Source organism: Galendromus occidentalis, unplaced genomic scaffold (assembly GCF_000255335.2).
Source record: "Galendromus occidentalis unplaced genomic scaffold, Mocc_1.1 scf7180000077483, whole genome shotgun sequence".
Classification (NCBI taxonomy): Eukaryota; Metazoa; Arthropoda; class Arachnida; order Mesostigmata; family Phytoseiidae; genus Galendromus; species Galendromus occidentalis.
The window spans coordinates 335169-356152 of NW_003805471.1; the positions used below are offsets into that span (position 1 = coordinate 335169).

General features: G+C 51.4%; 3 protein-coding genes across 4 annotated transcripts; 1 reads left to right on the forward strand and 2 right to left on the reverse strand.

Annotated features, from left to right (window-relative positions):
- The first annotated feature begins 227 nt into the window (after positions 1 to 227).
- LOC100903082 (potassium channel subfamily K member 2-like) lies at positions 228 to 4398 on the forward strand. The gene is made up of 9 exons (XM_003745428.3): positions 228 to 263; positions 1517 to 1667; positions 1882 to 2139; positions 2658 to 2728; positions 2819 to 2999; positions 3121 to 3242; positions 3331 to 3481; positions 3666 to 3941; positions 4028 to 4398. The coding sequence occupies exons 2-9, from the start codon at positions 1526 to 1528 to the stop codon at positions 4396 to 4398; spliced, it is 1572 nt and encodes a 523-aa protein (XP_003745476.1). The 5' UTR covers positions 228 to 263; positions 1517 to 1525.
- Positions 4399 to 7801: 3403 nt separating this feature from the next.
- On the reverse strand, positions 7802 to 12619 carry LOC100903228 (uncharacterized). The gene is made up of 10 exons (XM_029112068.1): positions 12577 to 12619; positions 11219 to 11409; positions 10775 to 10961; positions 10529 to 10672; positions 10307 to 10445; positions 9906 to 10173; positions 9578 to 9778; positions 8970 to 9470; positions 8478 to 8826; positions 7802 to 8347 (listed from the first exon to the last, which is right to left on the reverse strand). The coding sequence occupies exons 1-10, from the start codon at positions 12617 to 12619 to the stop codon at positions 7914 to 7916; spliced, it is 2457 nt and encodes an 818-aa protein (XP_028967901.1). The 3' UTR covers positions 7802 to 7913.
- A 2329-nt stretch (positions 12620 to 14948) lies between these two features.
- Pgd (phosphogluconate dehydrogenase) lies at positions 14949 to 20595 on the reverse strand. Of its 2 annotated transcripts, none has more exons than XM_003745382.1 (8): positions 20403 to 20595; positions 17077 to 17297; positions 16723 to 16982; positions 16481 to 16637; positions 16091 to 16306; positions 15715 to 15979; positions 15351 to 15573; positions 14949 to 15267 (listed from the first exon to the last, which is right to left on the reverse strand). In XM_003745382.1, exons 1-8 carry the CDS (start codon positions 20414 to 20416, stop codon positions 15148 to 15150), a joined length of 1476 nt encoding a protein of 491 aa, XP_003745430.1. In that variant the 5' UTR covers positions 20417 to 20595; the 3' UTR covers positions 14949 to 15147. The 2 variants fall into 2 exon arrangements, with proteins under 2 accessions (XP_003745430.1, XP_028967907.1); XM_029112074.1 differs by lacking the exon at positions 20403 to 20595 and adding an exon at positions 18747 to 18861.
- Between the last annotated feature and the right edge of the window lie 389 nt (positions 20596 to 20984).

Below are 20984 nucleotides of genomic sequence, written 5' to 3' on the forward strand. Positions count from 1 at the left end.
GTCTTCCCTAAAGGTTTCCCTTTACGGTCGCATCTCCTCTACGTGATTTTTTTCTTTACCCAGTCCCCATTCATTTCAGTTTGTTTTGTAGGGCTTGCACGATGTGTAAGGTTCCGAGCGTGCAGACGCTTCACGGAGGCGATGAGGACAAAGAAAAAACGCCCGGGGAGACGTCAGCATTGCCTACCGAATGCCCAAATAAAGCCAGAAAAACCGTGCACTTCCATAAAAAGTTAGAGCCCGGCGCCCCGTTTCCGTCCGACGTGAGTTTTCGTTCTTCTATCCTCTCCGAGATCATTCAGTGCTCTTTCTTTTTGGTTTGCTCAAATTGGAAATCTGGTTCCTAATAAAAATACTACGATTAATGTTTCCAAACTTCGTGCATGAGTGACGGACTAGCCCTGTTGGAGCCGCAGCACCTTCTCTTCTCCACCTCAACGAGGCATTACATATCGACTAAATTCTCGAGACGGCCTTATGATAAGCTGTGAGCCGAGTCGGTTCAGAAGTTCGGTGCTTAAGTTTGGGGCATGCTAGACCAAGCAGCCTCGCTCCCGCTGAGCAGAGCAGCAGGGTCGGATAGGAGCTCATCATGGCGCATAATGTTTGATCTTCAAAAAATTTTCGGGGCAGATCGAGCGCGATTTTCGCCGGTCATCGGGTGTCAATCTCCGGCTTTCTGTCAAGCGAGACCACTGTCAGCATTGGAGCGAGTTGTGTCGGAGAGAGGATGTGAGTCTCTTCTTTCGACGCTTGACGAAGAGAATAGTCTTCCTGGCCGACAAGGTTAACAGCGATGAGACGAAGAGGACAAATATCGTCGAGCTTGAATGAGAGACGCAACAATTGTGTTGAAGTGGGATTGACAACTGCGTGAGAATCGGATGGGGAAATCACTTTTTCCGAGAATTATGCTCTATCGTGGGTTGCAATCTGCCACCGGTGCCACCAGAAATGCATTTTACGGCCTCGAAAGTTAAGGGAGGCTGATTCCATAAGTACAAGTATCCCGTAATTGGGTAGTCTGAAAGCTTCCCGATTCTCGTTCCCGTCTGAAGTCGATTATTCGCCTTGTTTCTCAAACACTCTGTTGCCGTGCGCCCATCCTCACGGGTAGTCTCATGATGAGTGACGAGCGGGCTCTAGTGTTCCAGCTTTTGTTCGTGCCCACGGAAGGGCGCAACGATTTGGGCGCTCCTTCCCACCGATGACTCAGCTCAACGACGACTACGGAGATCACTTCCGCTCAATCAAGCGGAGGGCAGTCCGTCGGTCAGACTCTCGTCAAGTGCATCCGAAAACATCGCATTCACCAGAACTTTTTCGTCATCAAGTCATTTGCGGCGTTGGTCCAAAAAAGTTCTCGACGAATGACAACTTTGAAATGTTTGTCCACGACATCATTGTTCTGACGGTCGTCAACCCTCCTCAATGGAGCGCGACGGGGAGAACTCGAAGTATGAAACATTTCTGTATATGTATTTCGCTCACGAGGCGATTTTTATTCCAAAATCAGGCGATTGCCATGAGCAAGAAGGAGGTTGTCGCTTTGCTCGTCGTTTTCATTCTCTTCGTTGTGATTGGCGGTGCTGTTTTCATGGCTGTCGAAGGTCCTCAGGAGCTGGAAACGCGAGCTGAACTCGTTCAACTGAGAAGAAAGTTTTTTGGTAAGTCGTCCGAGGCTGACATCCGCACGGAAACGGGTCTCTTGGCGCTGAGAGCAGCGAGTAAACTAACGCGGCAGAGTAAAGTAACATCCATACGGGAGAGCGCATCCCGTAAGGGTCGCACTTCCCCTCTTTCGTAGAAGAGTCCTCAGCTGATACAGTCTGACTACATACCAACAAATGTTCGATATCTCAAGTTCAGTTTCTTCCTCAGACAAGCTCGAGGAGCTTCATCATCCGAACTTCACGAAACGAGAAATGGTAGAAATGATACGACAACTAGCGAACGCTCGATCTCGGAATTTGCTCGACATGTCAGGACGTGAGACGAACGTCAATTGGAACTTCTACAATTCATTTTTCTTCGCAATAACTGTCGTTACTACAATAGGATACGGACACGTTTCGCCGTCAACGGTGTCAGGAAGACTTTTCTGTGTTGCATACGCTATGATAGGCGTCCCTCTCACCGGTGAGTCGAGCTTCCGGCAATGGCACAGCGTGCAAGCATTTGTTGGGATCAAGTTATGGGGTCGATTTATTCGGGGCCGCTCAACGAGCATGCCGCATGATCAATGATCGAACATGCGTCGAATGAGCTGTGAACTCCACTTTGGGAACTCCTCTCTGTGAACGCCGGTACGTGAAGGGTCGCGACGGCGCTGCTCGAGCGGTTCGGCGTGAATCGATCTCTATTGCCGGCGACTTCTTCAAGTCTTCGTCATGAGGCCTTCGAGCACATTCGCTTCCTAGATCGGTCCAGGAAAGCAATCGCTCGTCGGTAATGAATGATGAAACATACCTAGTTCTTGGTATGCGGTCCGGCCCGTTGGTGATGCATGAGATCAGAGGCGTCCTGTCCCCTCCCAGCCTCGGACCTTACAGACACGATAATCTCGTTATTCACGGAGGTCAGGAAATATCGTGAAGATCAGATCAGACATGTTCTGTGCACGGACACAGGGGGAACTCCTGAATTTTTCATTCAAGGTATCTTACTCGCTGCGATTGGTGACCATTTTAGTAAGCATCTTGTTAAACGAATCAATGCTGCCCGAAAGGTAAGACCGACCTACCCATGCGACTCTTGATCTCCGTTCTCCCGTCTCCGACATAATGTAATTTCCGACGTATCCACGCCTCGAATCCAGGTCTACACATCGAAGATCGCTCTGGCGGTAAACGCAGCCACGTTTCTCGTCCCTTGGCTCGTGGTATTTCTGATCCTCCCCGCCGGACTTTTCATGTACATCGAAGGCTGGACTTACTTAGAAGCTTTGTACTACTGCTTCATCTCTCTCGCCACCATAGGATTCGGCGATTACGTAGCAGGTGATTTCAGCACGGTAGAGTACTAATTCATGATGTCAAGAATTACCTCGTCAGCTCAGGGCTTCACTTCGGATCGATTTCTCTGAAGCTTTTGAAACGTTGCCCTACCCCTGATTTCCAGGCAATTTCGAGGGTGACTACATCTGGATTTACAAGGCTGCCGTTGTGCTGTGGATCATATTCGGGCTGGGCTATCTAGCTATGATCCTCAATTATATAAGTAGAGCAATGCGCTCGAAAAAGGTACGTACGACGAACGGTGGAGGACCGGCCAGAACAGACCAGATACGATCGAGGACGTCATTATTTGACTGACTGCATTCCACGATAGGTGCGTCGGATGGAACACCGTCTCTCCTCAAGCTTCCAAAACACGCAACAGAAACTCGGGGCTCGACTTGATGAAATGCAGAAAATTCTCCAGGAATTCGCTGTGAAGCAGCGCAAAACCCGACCATCACCGAGGAAGTGCCGTTCTTTCGGTGCGAACTATTTTCCACCATCCTTGCGCTCTGTTCCTTATATGACCCTTTTGACTCTCAGTGAGCTCTGAGAGAGACTCAATCTCATTTTCTCAACGATACAAGATCTATCCTGCGTAGTATGATGGACATTATGCAATAGCCGAGCCTGCGAGCCAAATTTCTCCATGAGATCCCGTTCCAGGTAACATGGTGGAGGAGAATGAACGGGACGGCGGCTACAGACTCTCCGGAAGTCGTCCAGGAAACCGCGTCACAATTGTTGAACATCCCAGTAGCGAAGGGAGCGAGACAGGCGAGATCGAACGCCTCTTGACGCTCGTCGAAGTGCTCAAGGAAGAATCGAGTCAGAATCTCTACAGAACGAAACAACTTCTCGAGGACACAGAGCGAGATCTATTGTCCTTCTGCAGGGAAGATTCAGCAGATTCCAGTCGCGGGGTTGCCTTGACCGTCCCCGGTAGGAAATCTTCTTTCTTATCGCCGCGTAGAGCTAATCGCTGGGCCATGAAACCCACATTACAACTAGTTCGATTCCGTCAGCAGGCACTCCGAACCGACGGCATTCCTTGCCGGTCCTCCTCACTCCGTCTCCCCCAACCTCTGGAGACTCTCTGAGCGGGGAAATCCCTGGTCTTGTGACGGCCCTCAACTTCCCTTCTCCACGTGCCGAGTTCGCTGCGTCCCCTGGAAACGCGTCTTTACTCGGTCGATCTTTCCAATCCTTCCTTTACCGCAAACGTCCAGACATCCTTGATCTGGAAACCGGGAACCGAGGGAGTGACGAAAGCGTCAGAGGAGTCAAGCGCAAGTTTTCCGGCGGAAGCACGGCTGGACTCGGGGGCCACAGAATGACTTGCGGACCCGTCGTCGATGATGACGGGGAATTGGACACGGTACAGAGCAGTCGCATGTAGGATGACCTTGGGGTCAGCCCTACCGACACGCTCTTCGCAGCCTACCGATTCGGAGAGGCGAGGTCGCCCCGAGAATCACCCTGTTCCGTTCTGTCTTATCAGCGCGAATTGCTGTCAACAGTACCACCTCAGCGGAGAGGGACCGGAAGGTCCCGGTCGCGGTCTCCGATTAGACCTCGAGGGATGACACAAGTGCGCCGAGTGCGCTCCTTCCAGAAGCCTTCTTCCGAGAGTTCGTCATCGATGCTCAGTCGCTATTACCAAGACGGTCCGAGGTCACAGCATGCTCGCCGATCTCTGGCGGGTGAGACTTTCATCAATATGCCGACTCTGGTGCCCCCTGAAAGCGAAGTCTGAGCAGAGGAGCTCACGATGATGATAGGAAGCCTGCGGAGAAGATGGATCGTCCGGCACCGAGAGAGGATAGTTCGGAGTTCGGTGCTAAGGTTCCGCCAGTGAACTCTCCGTCTAGCCCCATCAGAGGAATAATACCAACCTGGATGATGGCCGATCACGATAGATCCAGAGAACTGAAGCATGAAGCAGACGTATAATGCTCACACGGCGCACTGCGGCGGCCACGACGCGCCCGCTCCTATCCGATGACCCAGCGTGGTCTCCTTCAGGAGCGCCTCAAGATTTTTCTCTGCACATTTTCACATGTCACAGTCCCAGTACCAGGCGCGCACATCGTATATTTTTCCTAAGAAGGAGGGGGGCGGCGAGGGATAAAATAGTGACGCGCCCTCTCAGGGCCTTCGATATCCAGGATATCGACTGAAAACTTTCGAGGGGGTCATGGCCCGTCGGACCAAGCCCTCCCTCTCCGCTTTTTTTTTCCGGGTACGCCTGTCAATTGGGCCCTTGGATCCATGTCGATATCAATGTCCTTTTCGGGGCCGACTCGAGCAGGTAGGCGACGAGATATATGCGAAACAGACGCACACCAATTACGCGAGACAGCGATCCCTGACGAATTCATATCCAAGTTCATATATTCAATGCTCTCACGTTCTCCCTCGATGCCTCTCTATCGTTGTTTCATGATTTGTGACGACAGCTCCATTGCTCCCCTGAAAACTTCGGAGCTTCTCCCGAGTCCTTCATGAGCAATCCCTGAGTCTAGGGCACATCTAGCAATAATGAAGCTGATCAAGCCAAAGGACCTCTCTGTTTGCGCGTGGGAGCACCTAGGTACATATGACAATGACCCAGAAAAGCCGCAGCGCACCCTTCGTATCTCCAGCTCTCAGCCTGACATCTCCTGAAAAGTTTCAAACACCAGGGAAATCATGATCTGAAGACGTGGGAAGAATCGTATGACGATACTTTCCCTCCGTTACAAGCTTTGGACAGATTTCGAATGTTCCTCCCGTGCTATGAGCGAAACCCGTTCTTCAATGAGAGCGGATATAAGATTCTGGCTCAACCCAGCCAGGCAACGGATCCACCCCGCAGCGAGAGAAGACACTAGCGAGATGAGGATGCTCGTAGAACTCGAGAAAATACGATACCTCTTGACAATATGGTGACGAAACAGATCTTAACCTAGAGGAATCCGATGCAGAAAACCTAAAAAACAGTGCTTGGATGGAAACACTGCTCATGCGTAGCCCGCAGCCCTGCCGTAGTACACTACGGAACGCGGAGTGAATGTCCATTTATCGAGAAATAAATTGGAACTCAGCTTTAGAGGTATGCGAGCTGCATCCATCGAGCGTTTTGCTTCTTCGAGGACAGTTTGAGAGCGCGATCCTCCGTCGTCTGAGCTCGGCTCTCAGAAACGGACACGAGAAATGATAATGATGGATCTCCTCGAAATTGATCAGGTCACTCACGGGATGACAGCGTATTTTTTTTTCTGTTTTCTCGTATTCCCCGTATCCTAAGATATGCCGTGATGCTCCCGACCCGACTCACGGATCGAGGAAAAAGTTGTGACTGCTCTAATTTAGAGAATGTATTAAAATCAACCACATCTCCTCCCCTGACTTCAATTGATCCGTTCATCGTTGTGAGCGACTCACGTCGATTCAGAAACAAGGAGCTCTAGACTACGATTTGTACATGATCATGGAGCATTCGATCAACAGCTGACTCAAGGCATGTCTGCATGTATGTATCTATTACTCGGTGCACTCCCGCGAGTTCGGGTTCGTGGCGCATATGATCGGAGGTCCACAAGGCTCCACCAAGAAATGGCTTCTAAACGACCAGCGATTAGTAACACGTCTAACAATTTGTCACCGGGTGACATTTGAGGGCCGAACAAGCAAATTCGAGTCATATTCCAAGATTGTGGTCTCTTCCCCGCATGATGGTTATGCTCGCAAGCAGCCGGCGAGAAAATGAATTGCTCACATTCTTTCCCATCAGTGTTCCACGAGCCAGAACCCGAGAACACTCGCTGCGGTCAGAGCGAGATGTACAGGATATAGCAGTGCCCAATGCGCGTACTCCGACAGGTCAGATTGGAATGATTTTCATCCGGAGTAGATTGGGCATTTGACTCCTTCATCCAACAATCAAAATTGTCGCCGAGACATCGTGTAACGGCAGCTCACTCAGTCTTCATAAGATCTATGGAATGAATCCAGCGACGATTCATGAGAAGAAACACTCAACAATGATTATGAATTATGAGCAAATAGAACCGTTTCCTGGGGGAATCACGATGTGCGCGCTAGAGACGATTCTCAGTGGAACGATTCTCTCAGACTTCGAGAAGTTACCGGAAAATATCAACAACCCGAGACTGCATTGATTTGAGCCTCGCTGTGAAGCTTATGCTCGATCTTGCATCGTTCGACGAATCAATCGAACCCTCCGGTTGATGCAAGGAGGCTCAGACCATGATGTGGTTTGTACATTGAATAGGGTCTGAAGGGATTTACAGAACCTACGGAAAATACTGTCGAACTACCTTTGACCTCTTCGAAATTGCTCTGTTGTAGGGAGGCTCTCCTCGCGTGTTCCCGACTGTATTCGATTCGGAGAGTCCGATCCGATATTGTGCTTCAACACTCGTATTTGTATCTTTTGAATACACAGATCCGATTCCAGAGCCAGTTATGGAGGCCAGAGAGATAATTAGCTTCCGGCTTGCGAAAGGAAATTCCTTTCCTTGAAACAAAACGGGTTCGATCCGAGACCGAGCACAGCCAGATCCTCCTCGCCAGACGACTCGAGTGTTGCACTACCTCCGCTTCTCTGGCGTTGTGCGGCTCCCATACGGGGGATTAACTCTGCCGAAGTGTACCCGAGCCTTGCGGCAATAGATAATTTTCAGCAGTGTAAGTGTAACCACGGAATGCGTCTGATCGCCATATCTCGAAGCGGTCTAGGCTTATGTAGAACGTCGTGGAACCTGATGATCAGCTCAATGTCTCTCCCTCGAATCGGGAAACTTTCCGGAGGGAGGTTAGGGTTCGAGTTGCGACGCTAACAAATGCATATGTGTAATGAATAGCCTGGGAGTATTATTTCACAGACTGAATGCACAACGCGTTAACATCTCACACCCATTGTTGGGCTCTGATTTTCTTCGTATCTGTCTGTGCCGCCCATGGCTCCAAGAAATAAACCAAGCCACCGAGTATCTGGCAGCTCCCTAAAATCGAGTAGCAGATGACGAAGCTCCTTGTTTTCTCGAGAACGTATCCAATGAAGGGTCCTCCGGACAATCCTGCGATGCCGGTGCACATCGTTGCCATGGAATGTGCTTTTGCCACTTTATCGTTGCCGAAGGCATCGGCGAACAGGGCCACAGTCAGGCCAATGTATGCACCCGATGCCAAACCAAATCCACTGGTACAAATGAGAAGTTGCAAGTACGTCTTCGCGAACGGCATACAGTAGGCCACCATCCCCGAGAGTAACATGCCTGTCATGTAAAAATACTTCCGCTTACACAGCTGGAGGTCAGACAGCCAGGCACAGCCGATACGTCCTGAAAATCGGAGAGGTCTCAGAGGCTTCCGATGCGACCTGGATTAAATTTGGATTCGGGCTCTCGATTGCCACAAATCTGTCTCCAGAATACCTATGCATATTTCGGGTCGATTTCCAGAGGCGCTTACCCAAGACGTCAGCGAAGGCCAAGAATGAAAGACATCGGGCAGAATCTGAGGTAGAAAAGCCCAGAGAACGAGCGTACATCGGGGTGTACATTTGTATGGTAGTATATCCTATGCTGTGCAGAAACAGTGGCACCATCATAACGTAGAACACGTGTAGGCGGAAAAACGAGAAGTCGAAGTACTTATTCCGCTGCCGAGGAGTCGGCTTGAGGGGCTTCGCAGGGACAGTGCGTCTTCGCGCAGATGCCACTTGCGGCTTCGTGGGCTTCTCGGCAACAGATTTCCGCTGCCTACCGGACGCGCGAGACCGGGGCACATCGACTGCTTGTGGGGTCGTGTCCTTCAGGGCCTGCAGAAGCGAGAAGGTTGCTCGGATTATCTGCTCAATCCTCAGTCCAACTTCGGTATTATTCGGGCCGAACTCGGGCGCGAAACACATATGTAGATCACAGATGCGTCAAACCGGAGGTCGACAGCATTGTCTCAACTCACAGATATATCAGTTGAAGGGTCTGGCGTTATCGCTTTCTTTGGATGGAGGACAACCCCGAATTCTCTCAGTGCTGGATTCGGAGCCGAGGTGGTTTCGTTCGCCGAGCTCCCGGCGGCAAGGAGGCCAGCGATGTCCACCTTGAGATCGCTTCTCGCTCGAACTGTTTCATACACGTCGTAATCGTCGTCTTCGTCTTCAGAGTCGTCGTCGAGGTTGTTTAGCTCATCTTCTTGGTCATCCCCCTCGTCTTCGATGGCACCCTCCTCATCGTCATCATACCGGAGGTTAGTTATGTCTTCCACCGTTCCGAAAGACGGTCCCAAGTGGAATGTCGACAAGAAGACGAATGATGACAGGGAGGCCGTGCTTTGCGAGAAAATTGATTGATGATCGAGACTTTGTTGTGTTTCCAATGATCGATCTACTTTGTCGCGGTTTTTGCGCTGGCTGCCGCCGTTCACTTGAAGAGGGGGCGGGCTCGCGGACGGCTGAGACTGCACCTAGGAAGAGTGAGCACTTGTCGATACTCTGCTCTCGATTTTGCGAATATTCATACAAATGTCGCTATGTTCATCTACTGTTCAGGGCCAATTCTCCCACGGCTAACCTCAAAGTTCGCTGGCACGTCCCTCACCGCTGACGCTGCTGTCGGAGCGCTTATGTCGGGTACGCTCGTCGAGCATAAGGATGGTAGAGGCAATGGACAGCTGATGTTGCTCACCGCATTCGCGCCGGAAGACAACGAGTTATCTGCGTTGTCCAGGATGATCAAATCCTTAGGCGGCTGAAAGACTTCGGATGGCACTTCCTGGAACGTCGGGACACAGCTCTTTGGTCAGCATATCACGAGCACCGATAATGATCACACATGGGTACTCGCAGGCGCCCGCTCTGAAATCCCCTTCTCCTGATGAGAACATCTCCTCGGAACCTACGTCTGGGAGGATTGCGACCGCTTCGAGTTTGTCGTCCGTAGCGGTGACGTTGTCTTGTATCAGAGGTGCTGAAACTTTTTCGTTCGCTGTAGAGGCTTGAGCGCTCAAGGTTGGGATAGGGACAGTTTTCGCGGTGGCGGAGGACGTTCTCCCTCGAACGTTGTTGACCGTTTCCACGGGACGCCATAGCATAGCCCCAACGGCAGCGTTCAATAAGATGCCGCCCATGATGAGGAAGCCTCCGTGTAGAGAATATTCCGAAATCAGGCTAGCAGAAGAACGCAATCGCATTCATTAGTACCCGGAGCGAATCACCGCGGAAGTATCGCCTGATACGTTGGAGCAACGGAAATTTCTGTTCCTCCGGTGAGCGTGAATCGTTCGCGCCTCGAGATACTCACAAATCGGCGAGTATCGGCATGAATATACCGCCGAGAGAGTTGCCAGCCATCCCGAGACCATTGGCCAGCCCTCGACGCCTGTCGAAGTACTTGGCAATCATGATGACGCCCGGCGTGAAGGTGAATACGGCCGCAAGACCTGCATCGAGAGGAATCTCTCCGAAGCATTCATCAAGAGAATCAAGAACCCCCAATATTTCTTATGTTTTCTTCGCAACTGACCCATCATTACTCCGTAAGAAAAGTACAGATGGACTATGGACTTGGCCCTGGAACTCAGCGCCATTCCCGAACACGCGATGACTGCACCGACCAAGGTAACGGTCCTTGGCGAGAATCGTTCGGCGAGCATCGAGGCAATCGGAGCTAGAAGAGTGAGAATTCCGTTAAAAAGAGTGAATCCCTGAGTTCTAATCGTATGCCGCAACCCGCGATAGTGTTGACGGTACAGCTGATGTTCCATCTTACCGAAGCCGAGGAAGAACGAGAACTGAATCGATTGGATCCATGCCACTGTAGACGGTTTTTCATCGAATCGTTCAATGAGAGTCGTGATATAAACGCCGAAGGTCTTTGCGTGACCAATTATCAATATGTTCCCTATAACGACTCCGAGCAGCACCATCCAGCCCCATCCTCCATCTGGCGGGGGAGCCTAGGTCGAAAGATAATAATTACATTTCTTTGAGCTCTTTTATGGCGGTTTGATTCACTCCGAATACTCGGTCGTCGTGAGTCCCGATTGGCAAGGGAAGCGTTCGTCTCGCATGATGAGAGACTCAGAGATAAGCTCGCTCGGAGTATTTGGAATTCTCTTCATCGAAAAGAGTTTCTCGTGGCAAGCAGAACGGCGGCGCAGCCCCCTCGATCTCGCGGTGTGTCTGGCCGCGATATTTGAATTGATGAACTAACCCGAAAGAATCTCTGGGGACGCGCGGTCCGATTACTGACGCTCCGGGCTAATTTCGCGTCAGAGCTCGGCCGCAGGGGGAGCTCCTCGCCGCGACCAATGTCGTTCTCAGTGATGTCCAGGTTCGGCGATGAAATTTCTTCGGTACCCTCCGTCTGCTTCGTGACACAATCACGCTCAACCGGGGTCCGCACTGAAAAAATACCACACATGTTGTATTCTGGAATATCGAATTCGATCTTGCTTGAATTGGGAGTGTGAGATATCCCGAATGGGAATGACCGCGAAATCAGGCTCGTCTCCGGCTCTGTGGGACATCCCGCGATGCGGAGACGAGAGAGGAGCTGCGGACCGTTCTCCTAGGATTTTTCTTCGGGAGATACGGGCGTCCATCGACTCCGATCGGGCTCCGAGACATTGCCACCTCGACATTCTGGCTCACCCGAAAATATATTGAGGAGTCAAGGCACACGGACTCTCGATCGAGCTCGGTAGAGCGTCACGCAGGGAGTTTAAGCCCCTTCGTAGTGATTGAGAGGAGGACAGGAACGATCTCAACGGCGGAATGTCTCATGCGATTTCCTAGATCCGACGCCTGTGTTTGCCCGTGTTCGTTGGTTCTCTCCTTGATCCGTAGTCTGTAACATTGTCATATCCGGCATGTCGCGGATGGCAGGCATTCATGGATAGAGAGCACGGCTGCAGGACCGAGGGGCAAGAGTCAGACGATGACTTCCTGACCAAGTTTCACCATGATTCACTTTCGAGACCTAGCCGAGGCGGTCTGACTCAGGAGTCCACAATTCATTCTCGCAGAGCTCTCTCGATCTGTCAGTGGCTGGGAGCTGGCTCCGTAGGCGAGAGTGGGGATCTGATGCCGATACCCCTCTCGGAATGCACTCCAGCGAATTGAGTAGTTGGCTGTGCATGCTTTCGCCTGAGGAAAGCTCGCTCATCGGGTCGAACTGTTCAGAGCTGAACACGACCGACGATGAGCTCGTAAGCCGATATGCCGATATATACCCTCCTACGACGATCGGAGCGCTCAGTTTCTCTGCGGTCGCTGACCGAATCGAATTCTATTACACTTTGACATTGCCATGCGAATCAGAAACTCATGCCGCACAGGTTTCCGGAGCCGCGAGTCGAGCCTTCGATAGAAGCCACTGATGCGGTTCGCTCATCGGTGTGGAGCCAGCTTATCTTCGTTTGTCCCCTCGATGACCGCAAGCGGCTTCCAAATCATGACAAGTCCTCTCCCTACCTAGAACTTCTTCGATGCGTCCGAGTCGAATGTACTCGGTAAGACAGGTCGGAATTTATCCCTCTCGAGAAGCATGATGTGGATTGGTGCACTTACCCGGTGTCGGAGCTGCTTCCGGATGCTCCGGTCGAGGTGCCATTCTTCAATTATTCGGTGACAGATCTCTAAAGTGTCACCGGGTCCTCCCTCCGCTGTTAGAGAATTATTGGTGCAATGCTTCCTGCCTCCAGCCTTGCGACGTCGCAAATGAGGAGACGGAGCACATCCGAAGATTTTGTTTCCGAAAGAAGTCACCTTTTTGCGGATGGGAGAGCTTGGTCCGTCCTTCGAACAACTGATCAATAACGAGGGCATCGAGGTTGACGCGTCGTCTGAATCCCTTCGAAATAAAAGCCGATTTCTACAGGACCAAACTCATGAACTCGTCTCTACCTGATCGCGTTGGCCGTGCGCCCGACAGACTGTCTCTGACCCGCTTTCTCGCTCTGATCGGTCGTTGGCCCACGAACTGGAAAGCTGACTGACTGACGAACTGGCTGACTGACTGAGTCGCCAACCTACGAGCAGACAGATCGGCGATATTGATGGTTGTCAAATTACTCCACTCTGATCTGGTTCTTGTTCTACGGCGACTCCGCTAGTCCCATCTACTTACGAATGGTTCGATGTCAGCGACTGTCATTGAAAGATCATCGGTGCTATCGGATCACCGGTCGAGGACACGCTGTGGCGATTTCACCCAACTCCGTTCGAGCTCCTAGGCCAGAAGGAATGCGAGCGTTGTCGATCCGGTCTGATCTGCGTAAGACTGACTCTAGACCGCTGGCGGCCGGAGCAAGAGGGCCCTTCTGAGTAAAGCAGCCGCGGCAGCCGTTGGGGACGAGCGGTTGGCCGACAGGATAGCTCCCTCTCCGCTCGCAGCGAGCCCTGTGACGTCATCGAACTTCCAAGAGCGCGGGGTTCGCTGGAGGCCTCTGGAAGTGTTCTCTGCACCATGGAAAATATCCACTTGTCTCATCGTAAATTCTTCTCTCTTCGGGTCATGTTCGAACCCGGCTACTGAGGATGCAGTCTCGACGCGTCGACCGTAGATCTCATCGAGTCCTGCGAGTGGAAGGGAGACTGAAGCGAAAGAGCGGGAGTTATCCGGTGTGCTCGCAGATCATCTTCCTTACAGGTTTCCGCTGCTGGTCGAGCTTCTTCGACGTCCTTGCTCCAGTCCCCTACGATTCCGGGCGCGACATTTTCCTCCGACATGCACTCGAACTGCGACGTTTAACCTGAGCCTTGAGCCATGGGGTCCCGTCATGAGTGAAGGACTCCGCTGCTCACAAACCCCCTTCCCCCGACTCTCCCGGACTCAGCGTCATCATCTTCATAAGAACCGGCTGATCCCTTCCTTGCTTAGGAATGACGTAGTCATTGGTTGGCACTCGCTTCGGAGTGGAGCAAATCGCTAACACCAGTTGTGGGAAATGGCGAGAACTTGCAGCGCGTCAAGAGCACGCATGGGAGTACCATTCCACAGATTATTATCGATGAGGAACTCGAAAGGGAAAACAAACAGATTCCTACGTTACCATGGGAGCGTCGAAGACGGCTACGTATACAATTAGGGTATAGAAGCGGGTGGAGTCGACACGACCACAACTAACTGAGAATTCCAGATAAGCGCAGGTCATTGTGGTTCAGCCAATGCTCTCGATACGTCAGCGTGAAGCCGCGAGCGGATTGGGGAGGCTACCCTCGTCGACGCGTGCAAGCTGAGTCCCGCCGGAACTCAGAGCTCACTCACGTGGTGTCTCTCGATCAAAGATTGAACAACAAGGTCTTCGGTGCTCGGTGGCTGGGTGGGGAGATGTGCAGAGACGGTGGCCCGCTCTAAATTGATGAAGTTGATCATCCTCGAAGGTCCGGCGTAATTGAACGAATTTTGCGCTACCTGCAATCATCCATTTCCAGTCGAGGAGGATATCTGGAACGCTAAATAGCGGGCTCTGTCTGAGCCCGACTTCTCGCTCAATCGGATTTTTGATTTCGGGATTCGGGGCTCAGGAGCTGATAAACAGGGCCCTATCTTCAAAGTATTGGCTCTCGGAAGTACTGACACATTTCACCGTATTCTGCCTCCTATGCTACATGTTATACATTTATAACTCTATGGATGCTTAGGCGTTTCCAAAGTCATCGTCGCCAGCCTCGCGCTCCTGCATTCACGAACTTCCGCGCTGTACTTTGAGACAGAGAGACTCGAATTTATGTCCACCTTCCGGGAGCCGCTTCCAATATCCAATACATCGGATTTCGCTCGGCGTCTCGACACTCCGGCAACATTGGGTTGTTCGAGGGTCTCCCAATTCCCCCATGAACTACACGGGGTGCGTGTTCCAAGGGTCGGCGCTGTACTCGTCGTTTTCTACCTCTTCTTCAGGCGTTTCTGGCTGGCAGCAGAAAGAACGGACGAGAGATTGGAATTACTGGAAAAATACTTTTATTCGAAGTCGAGAGTGTGGCAAGTTTTTACAGTTTGTTCTATGTGTGATTCCGGTACAGCGAACAACATAGCACTGAGTCGCCAAGTGAAGATCTCCTCCTATAACGGGAAGCATCATAAACGAGCGGTCCGCCAAGGAAAATTTCCTCGACTGGTTGCGCCGGCCCAGCGGCTTAGGCATTGTACGTCGATGAGGCTACGTTTCCTCCAGTTCCAGTCCAATTAGTGTGGACGAAGCTTCCGGGAGCGTTTTCCAGTTCGTAGGTGTGAGCCCCAAAGAAATCTCGTTGCGCCTGTGAAGTGCAGCATCGAGTGAGTATCGAGCAAGCATCGCGCGTATCTTACCTGATTGGTAGAAAATGAGAAATCGACAAACCTGTATGAGATTGGCGGAAACTCTCTCCGAGCGGAAACCGTCGTAGAAGGCCAGCGCTGTCGAGAAGCAGGGAGTTGGGACTCCGAGTTGAACTGCCGTGGCTACGACTGTCCTCCACGAACTTTGACATCGGTGGATGGCTTCCGTAAAGAACTCGTCGAGGAGGAGATTCGTCAATCCTGGGTTTTTGTCGAAGGCGTTCTTTATGTCGCCCAAGAAACGGCTGTGTTTGAGGAAAAGGGTAATTGACGACGGTTGACCGGAATGCATCAGTTTTTCAGGCTGCATGAGCACAGGCTATCCGAGAAGACTGATTGTAAGGTAAGTTTATCCGCTCCTTGTCCCATCAACATCCAAAGCTCACCTGCGGATGATGCAGCCGCCTCGCCACATGAGCGCGATCCCTCCGTAGTTCAAACTCCAACCGTAAACTTTAGCGGCTTCCCGAAATAACATGAAACCCTGAGCGTAGGAAACGATTTTCGATGCATACAGGGCTTGCCGTATATGCTCGATGAATTGAGCCTTGTCCCCATGATATCGCGCGTCCGCTGGTCCTCTCAGCAGCTTAGCCGCTTCGAGTCGATCAGATTTCAATGAAGACAGACAGCGAGCGAATACAGATTCCGCTGAAAGTTGAAAGGTTATTCGAATGCGAGGGAGCTTCTAATTCTGGTAACATATGTTTCCTCAGCAGATTTTGCGGATATTCGTCGAAACGATAGCCTTTGAAAACCTACCGATCAGTGTCACCGGGATCCCTTTGTCGAGTCCGGCGATTGCCGTCCATTTACCAGTGCCTTTTTGCCCGGCGGTGTCCCGAATCTTCTCGACGAGAGGGAGACCATCGGTATCCTTGTACTTGAGGATTTTTGCGGTGATCTCGATGAGGAAAGAATCAAGTTCCCCCTTGTTCCACTCCTCGAAAACATCGGCCATCTCATCCGGAGTCATACCTACAACGGACGGTGGGCATGAGACCTTTGTTTGATTTCGCGCGCGAGCGGAAGTTTCCATTCTCGTCTGGGACGACCGATGTCAGTGACGCTCTCCCCGGCTCAGCGGCGTGATAGGGAGAATAATTATATGTATATATGTATATATATTATAATAATTATGGGAGAACTTACCAAGAGCGCTCTTCATGATTTGGTACGCCTCACAGATAAGCTGCATATCGCCGTACTCTATACCATTGTGAACCATCTTCACATAATGACCTGATCCTCCGTCACCGACCCAATCACAACACGGCTCGACTATGTTCTGATCCTTCGCGTCATTCACCTTGAAGCAACGATAAGTTTGAATGGGTTCTCTGGAAAGACTGTTATTGCGATCTCAACATCCAAAGACTTCAAAGCAGACTGACCTTTGCGGCGATGCCCTGGAAGATGGCTTTTATGTGAGGCCAGGCGTCTTTGTCCCCACCAGGCATGAGAGAAGGTCCATAACGAGCCCCTTCTTCCCCGCCGGATACACCGGAGCCAACGAACAAAATCCCCTGACTTTTACACTCCTTCACGCGTCTTTCGGTGTCCTCGTACTGGGAGTTCCCTCCATCGATGATGATGTCACCGCGTTCGAGGAGAGGCAGAAGCTGTTTGATGAAGTCATCGACCGCCGATCCAGCTGTAACTCGCCGAAGACTCATTGTCAGTGAACGGTGGTAGTTTTTTCGGATTCTGCCCCCTCAAGGATCGATGCCTTGTGGCTGTCGCTGTACCTTTTACAAGCAGCATGACACGACGAGGTTTCTTTAATTTGTTGACCATGTCCTTTAGGCTCGCGGCACCGATGATTTTCGTTCCCTTGGCTTCATTGTTCAGAAAATCTTCGACCTTGGAGACAGTCCGGTTGTAAGCGACAACCGTGAATCCGTGGTCGTTCATGTTCAAGATGAGGTTTTGACCCATGACGGCCAAACCTATCAGAGCGATATCACCCCTGGAAAATATCTCGTTCCGTTAGCACGTCATCCCAGCCGGTGACCACCTACTCGGCGTTTCCCGGTCCCGCACGTCAGAATTCCCATCTGGAAATATTCTTTGTGGGGCACATCGATTTCCCTAGCTGAAACCATCCTCTGGAACTCCGCTTCTCTACGATCCTCACCAGGGAGGACCCTGCTTCCAGTGGCATGGAGCTGGAAATCGATATCGGATGGATCGCGGAAAATTGGGCTCGCCCCCGTTCGATAGGATTAATTATCATTAATAATCGGAATTAGCGATGCAATGCTAGAACTTGCGGGAGGGTCCGAGTCGTCGCTGACGAAGCGAGCCGCTCGGTACGGAGCTGCTGTCAGCCACATGTAACTTTGGTTCTACCTGTCTGATAGCTCCATTTCGCCTTGCGAATCGGCATCTCATCAGTGCCGGCAGGTGAAAGCTTCTCAGGTCTATGAGCCTTTCGTTGACAGATTATTATGAGCATCATTCCGAACCTTGGTTCCCCACGGGGCCATGAAGAGCATCAACCTGACTTGAGCCTAATGTCGGTCGGGCTTCCTGAAGTAACTCAATCGCTCAGTAAACAAATGTAGAGAATAGTGCCAGAGAGTTCTTAATCGAAACCGCGGCAAGCGAGCGTGAAGCGAAACTTCGAATATAAGCCGACTTCCCTTGAGGCGACCTTCAAGGGCATAAAAAGTTCCGGAAGCCTTCACGGCGTGGAGCAAGCCGCTACAGGGGCTTTTAACGACAAATTCATATATAAATATATATGAATAATGATCAACTGAACAGCCGTTCCGTCTCGGAAAAGAAACATTTCAAGCCCGTGTTTGATACCCAGGTCTCGCGACGTGTTGCGCTCCCGACGGAGAATCGGATATTATCCCGCCTGTTAGTCCTGCACCACATCGAGAAGCAGATGGACAGTGCGAAGATTCATCGGAAACTGGCTTTTGCTGAAAACTCAGCTACAATTCATGTCGAGAACGACCTTAAAATCGTGCATGAAACCTTCCTCGACGTGCTCTGACGTCACTCCTGCGCTCCCTCACAGAAGATTTTCCGTGGCAGCCGCTGAGAATCGGAAAAAATCAGACGAAGTTCGTCGTCTTGACTGAAGCTATCTCTGCTCTGAGGGCATGAAAGTGTCGAACTCATCCTTCGCGGTGTTGGAGAGACGCTCCCGGGAGGTGGCGCACCTCTTGGAAGCTCCTGTCATGGCATGGTCAGAAGACAGACAGCAGACCCGACTTCCATGCGGTTCGACTCACTCAGTGAATGGGTACGAAATCAGGATTATCGGGTGCGCTCTCGTCGGAGACGCGTGTGCCAGTATTACCCGGAGTTAACTCGGACCGACGCACGACGACGACATCGTGGTTATTATGATGAGCGGTCAAAATCAAACAGCGTACCCTGAACAACAAGCGAGACAACATACCCTGAACGAGGATCCCAGAGGACTTTTTGGGTTTCATTTCTAGTGCACAACGAGGCTCCCATCTTCGCGAGGCGGAGTTTTTCGGATGTCCTCCGACGTCACGACACGTGTGTTCAACAACGAGCAGTCGTACTGGTCTTCCGAACGCAGGAGAGAGGCAATCGAAAAAAAACGCTTGCCCTCCCATGAGGAAAGTACTCACTGAATGTCCCAGAAAGCCCTGCTTCAGTTCCGATCAGTAATTGGCTCGAATTTTCTGTTTGTAATGCCTGTTCAATGCCCCGGGCTAAGATCACACCCATTCACGAATTTCGGGGCCACATCCCGGAATCCCGGTTCCGCTACAGAGGAATGGGAGGAAGTCTACACGGATGTCCAGGCTACGACTCGAAGCTCGCTGATAATGCTTCGGAACTCCGGAGTTACATCGTAGACTCTTCGACAAGAGCAGCCCTCCACAAGCCTTAGGCCAGCGTGGAAGGGATACAGATCGATAAGGGTCGAGCTTTGAGGTCACTCATCCTCCGATAGAGAATTGCATTCCCTGATCCTCGTAGAGGATTCAGAATTCATCATTCAATCAGCGAAAACTCGATTGGCCCGCAGCGCTTCGAAAATAACCGGAGCACCCTTGTGACTTTGCGAGCAAAAGCAGTGACAGATTAGACAGATCACACCGATATGAATCGCAAGGGCAGCAAACAGATGTCGAGAGAGGTCGCGTGGAGGATAGTTCTCCGTTCTCGATGATTGTCGCCTGGGAGGAGCATTGATACTTTCGGGACGGAGAAAATGAAGGTCTTCTGGGCTCTACATACTATATATTTTGCGAGAAAAGATATCGACCGCCAATGCTTCTATCGATTCACAGAGGGTAGATGGATCGTAGAAGAAATCAAATCCTATTTAGCGTCTACTTCCGGCCATCTGATCTCGGAGAAGAGCCCTGCCACGCCAATCGAGACCCTCAACGCTTGATTACGACATTGGGAGAAGTACTCTTCAGGGTCATATCCGGGAAATACTAGGTGCGCGCATTGCAAGCGGATCAGATCGCAGATATCTCTTCGAACACCTTCTTCTAACTTCGACAACCCAGATGTCTCGTCGTCCGCTCAATGCTCGAGGATTCCAGCTTGCGATGGAACTTCACCTCAGATTTCCGCTCGCTATTCATCGATCCAAGATTGAGCCGATAAGAGTACGTAAGAGAGAACCTATCAGCTGCCTGGCGGAACAACCAGGAGCCTCGGGTACCGGAGCACTGGCGCAGATTGATCTATTTTCGTAAGCTAGGCTCCAGTCTGCGTGCGGAGCAAATGTGGAAACGATCTCGTTTCCTCCAAAATCACTCGACTTTCCAGTGGCCAGATTAGAGTCAGTCAGCGAGATGTCTCGGATATATCAGTAGGATAGGCGGAACTCTCTTCTCCGGCTGACAGTTACGTAGACTCCTAATTCGGTTCGCTCGAGGAATGACAAGGATGGGGCACGACTGACACTAGGTATTCCTGAGGAATGTCGCTTAGCTCAGAGATTCAGGGCTACCGGGAATCAGCTGATCCTGTCGGATCTGAGGGACGGTGACATCGGGCGATGCTGACGAGTCGGCCCCGAGCAAATCATTGTTCCGAACTTCCACGGCTTTCGACTTACGTTTTTTCGCACATGTTGATCCTCACAATAAAATTTTCCGCACAATCAACCACGAGCTCAGGAAACGTTCACGCCAGACCGTAGTGTCCAGCGGCCGTCGGCCTTCTTGGAGAGAGTACCGGCACGAGGGGTGAGCGCGCAATTCGAAATTTCCAGATTACGTACGAGGGCTGTCTTCCGAAAAGCTGATTGTGAGCCACATCATTTTGGAGGGAGCCACACCATTTAAGAGAGAAGAGCAGAGAGGAGAGCGATTGAGAAGGGGCGAGATGCTTGGTGTGGGTCGAAAATTGTCCCGGCGAGAGACCAGCTCAAAATGAAATGGGAGTCTTGCGAACAATGCTCACTGCGATGTGCACCCCCATCTTAAAGAATCTTCAACAGACAGCGACGCGCCGATTCCACCGCAGGGGAGCCAATATCGAACCTGCTCCCCTCGAGCTGTGACGAGCGCTCTGAAGTCGACTGCAATCAGAAGCGCATCAGGTCTATTGAGGTACCGAGATCGAGAGCATGGACTTACATCATAGAGGCCGTATGAAGCCATGCGGGGTGCCAGGAATCGTGATACACTCGATCGAG

What these genes read in the sequence shown, in the direction of transcription:
- LOC100903082 (XM_003745428.3), top strand. Translation starts at nt 1,526, where the DNA reads ATGAGCAAGAAGGAGGTTGTCGCTTTGCTCGTCGTTTTCATTCTCTTC. An exon ending in GATAGGCGTCCCTCTCACCG is followed by an intron (nt 2,140 to 2,657) that starts GTGAGTCGAGCT and finishes TTTTCATTCAAG; the next exon opens with GTATCTTACTCGCTGCGATT. An exon ending in GAGGAAGTGCCGTTCTTTCG is followed by an intron (nt 3,482 to 3,665) that starts GTGCGAACTATT and finishes ATCCCGTTCCAG; the next exon opens with GTAACATGGTGGAGGAGAAT.
- Pgd (XM_029112074.1), bottom strand. Translation starts at nt 18,808, where the DNA reads ATGGGAGCCTCGTTGTGCACTAGAAATGAAACCCAAAAAGTCCTCTGG. An exon ending in GATCCCGGTGACACTGATCG is followed by an intron (nt 15,980 to 16,090) that starts GTAGGTTTTCAA and finishes TTCAACTTTCAG; the next exon opens with CGGAATCTGTATTCGCTCGC. An exon ending in TTTCCGCCAATCTCATACAG is followed by an intron (nt 15,268 to 15,350) that starts GTTTGTCGATTT and finishes TGCACTTCACAG; the next exon opens with GCGCAACGAGATTTCTTTGG.
- LOC100903228 (XM_029112068.1), bottom strand. Translation starts at nt 12,619, where the DNA reads ATGGCACCTCGACCGGAGCATCCGGAAGCAGCTCCGACACCGG. An exon ending in GGAAGCAGCTCCGACACCGG is followed by an intron (nt 11,410 to 12,576) that starts GTAAGTGCACCA and finishes GTATTTTTTCAG; the next exon opens with TGCGGACCCCGGTTGAGCGT. An exon ending in GGCCTTCGCTGACGTCTTGG is followed by an intron (nt 8,348 to 8,477) that starts GTAAGCGCCTCT and finishes TCCGATTTTCAG; the next exon opens with GACGTATCGGCTGTGCCTGG.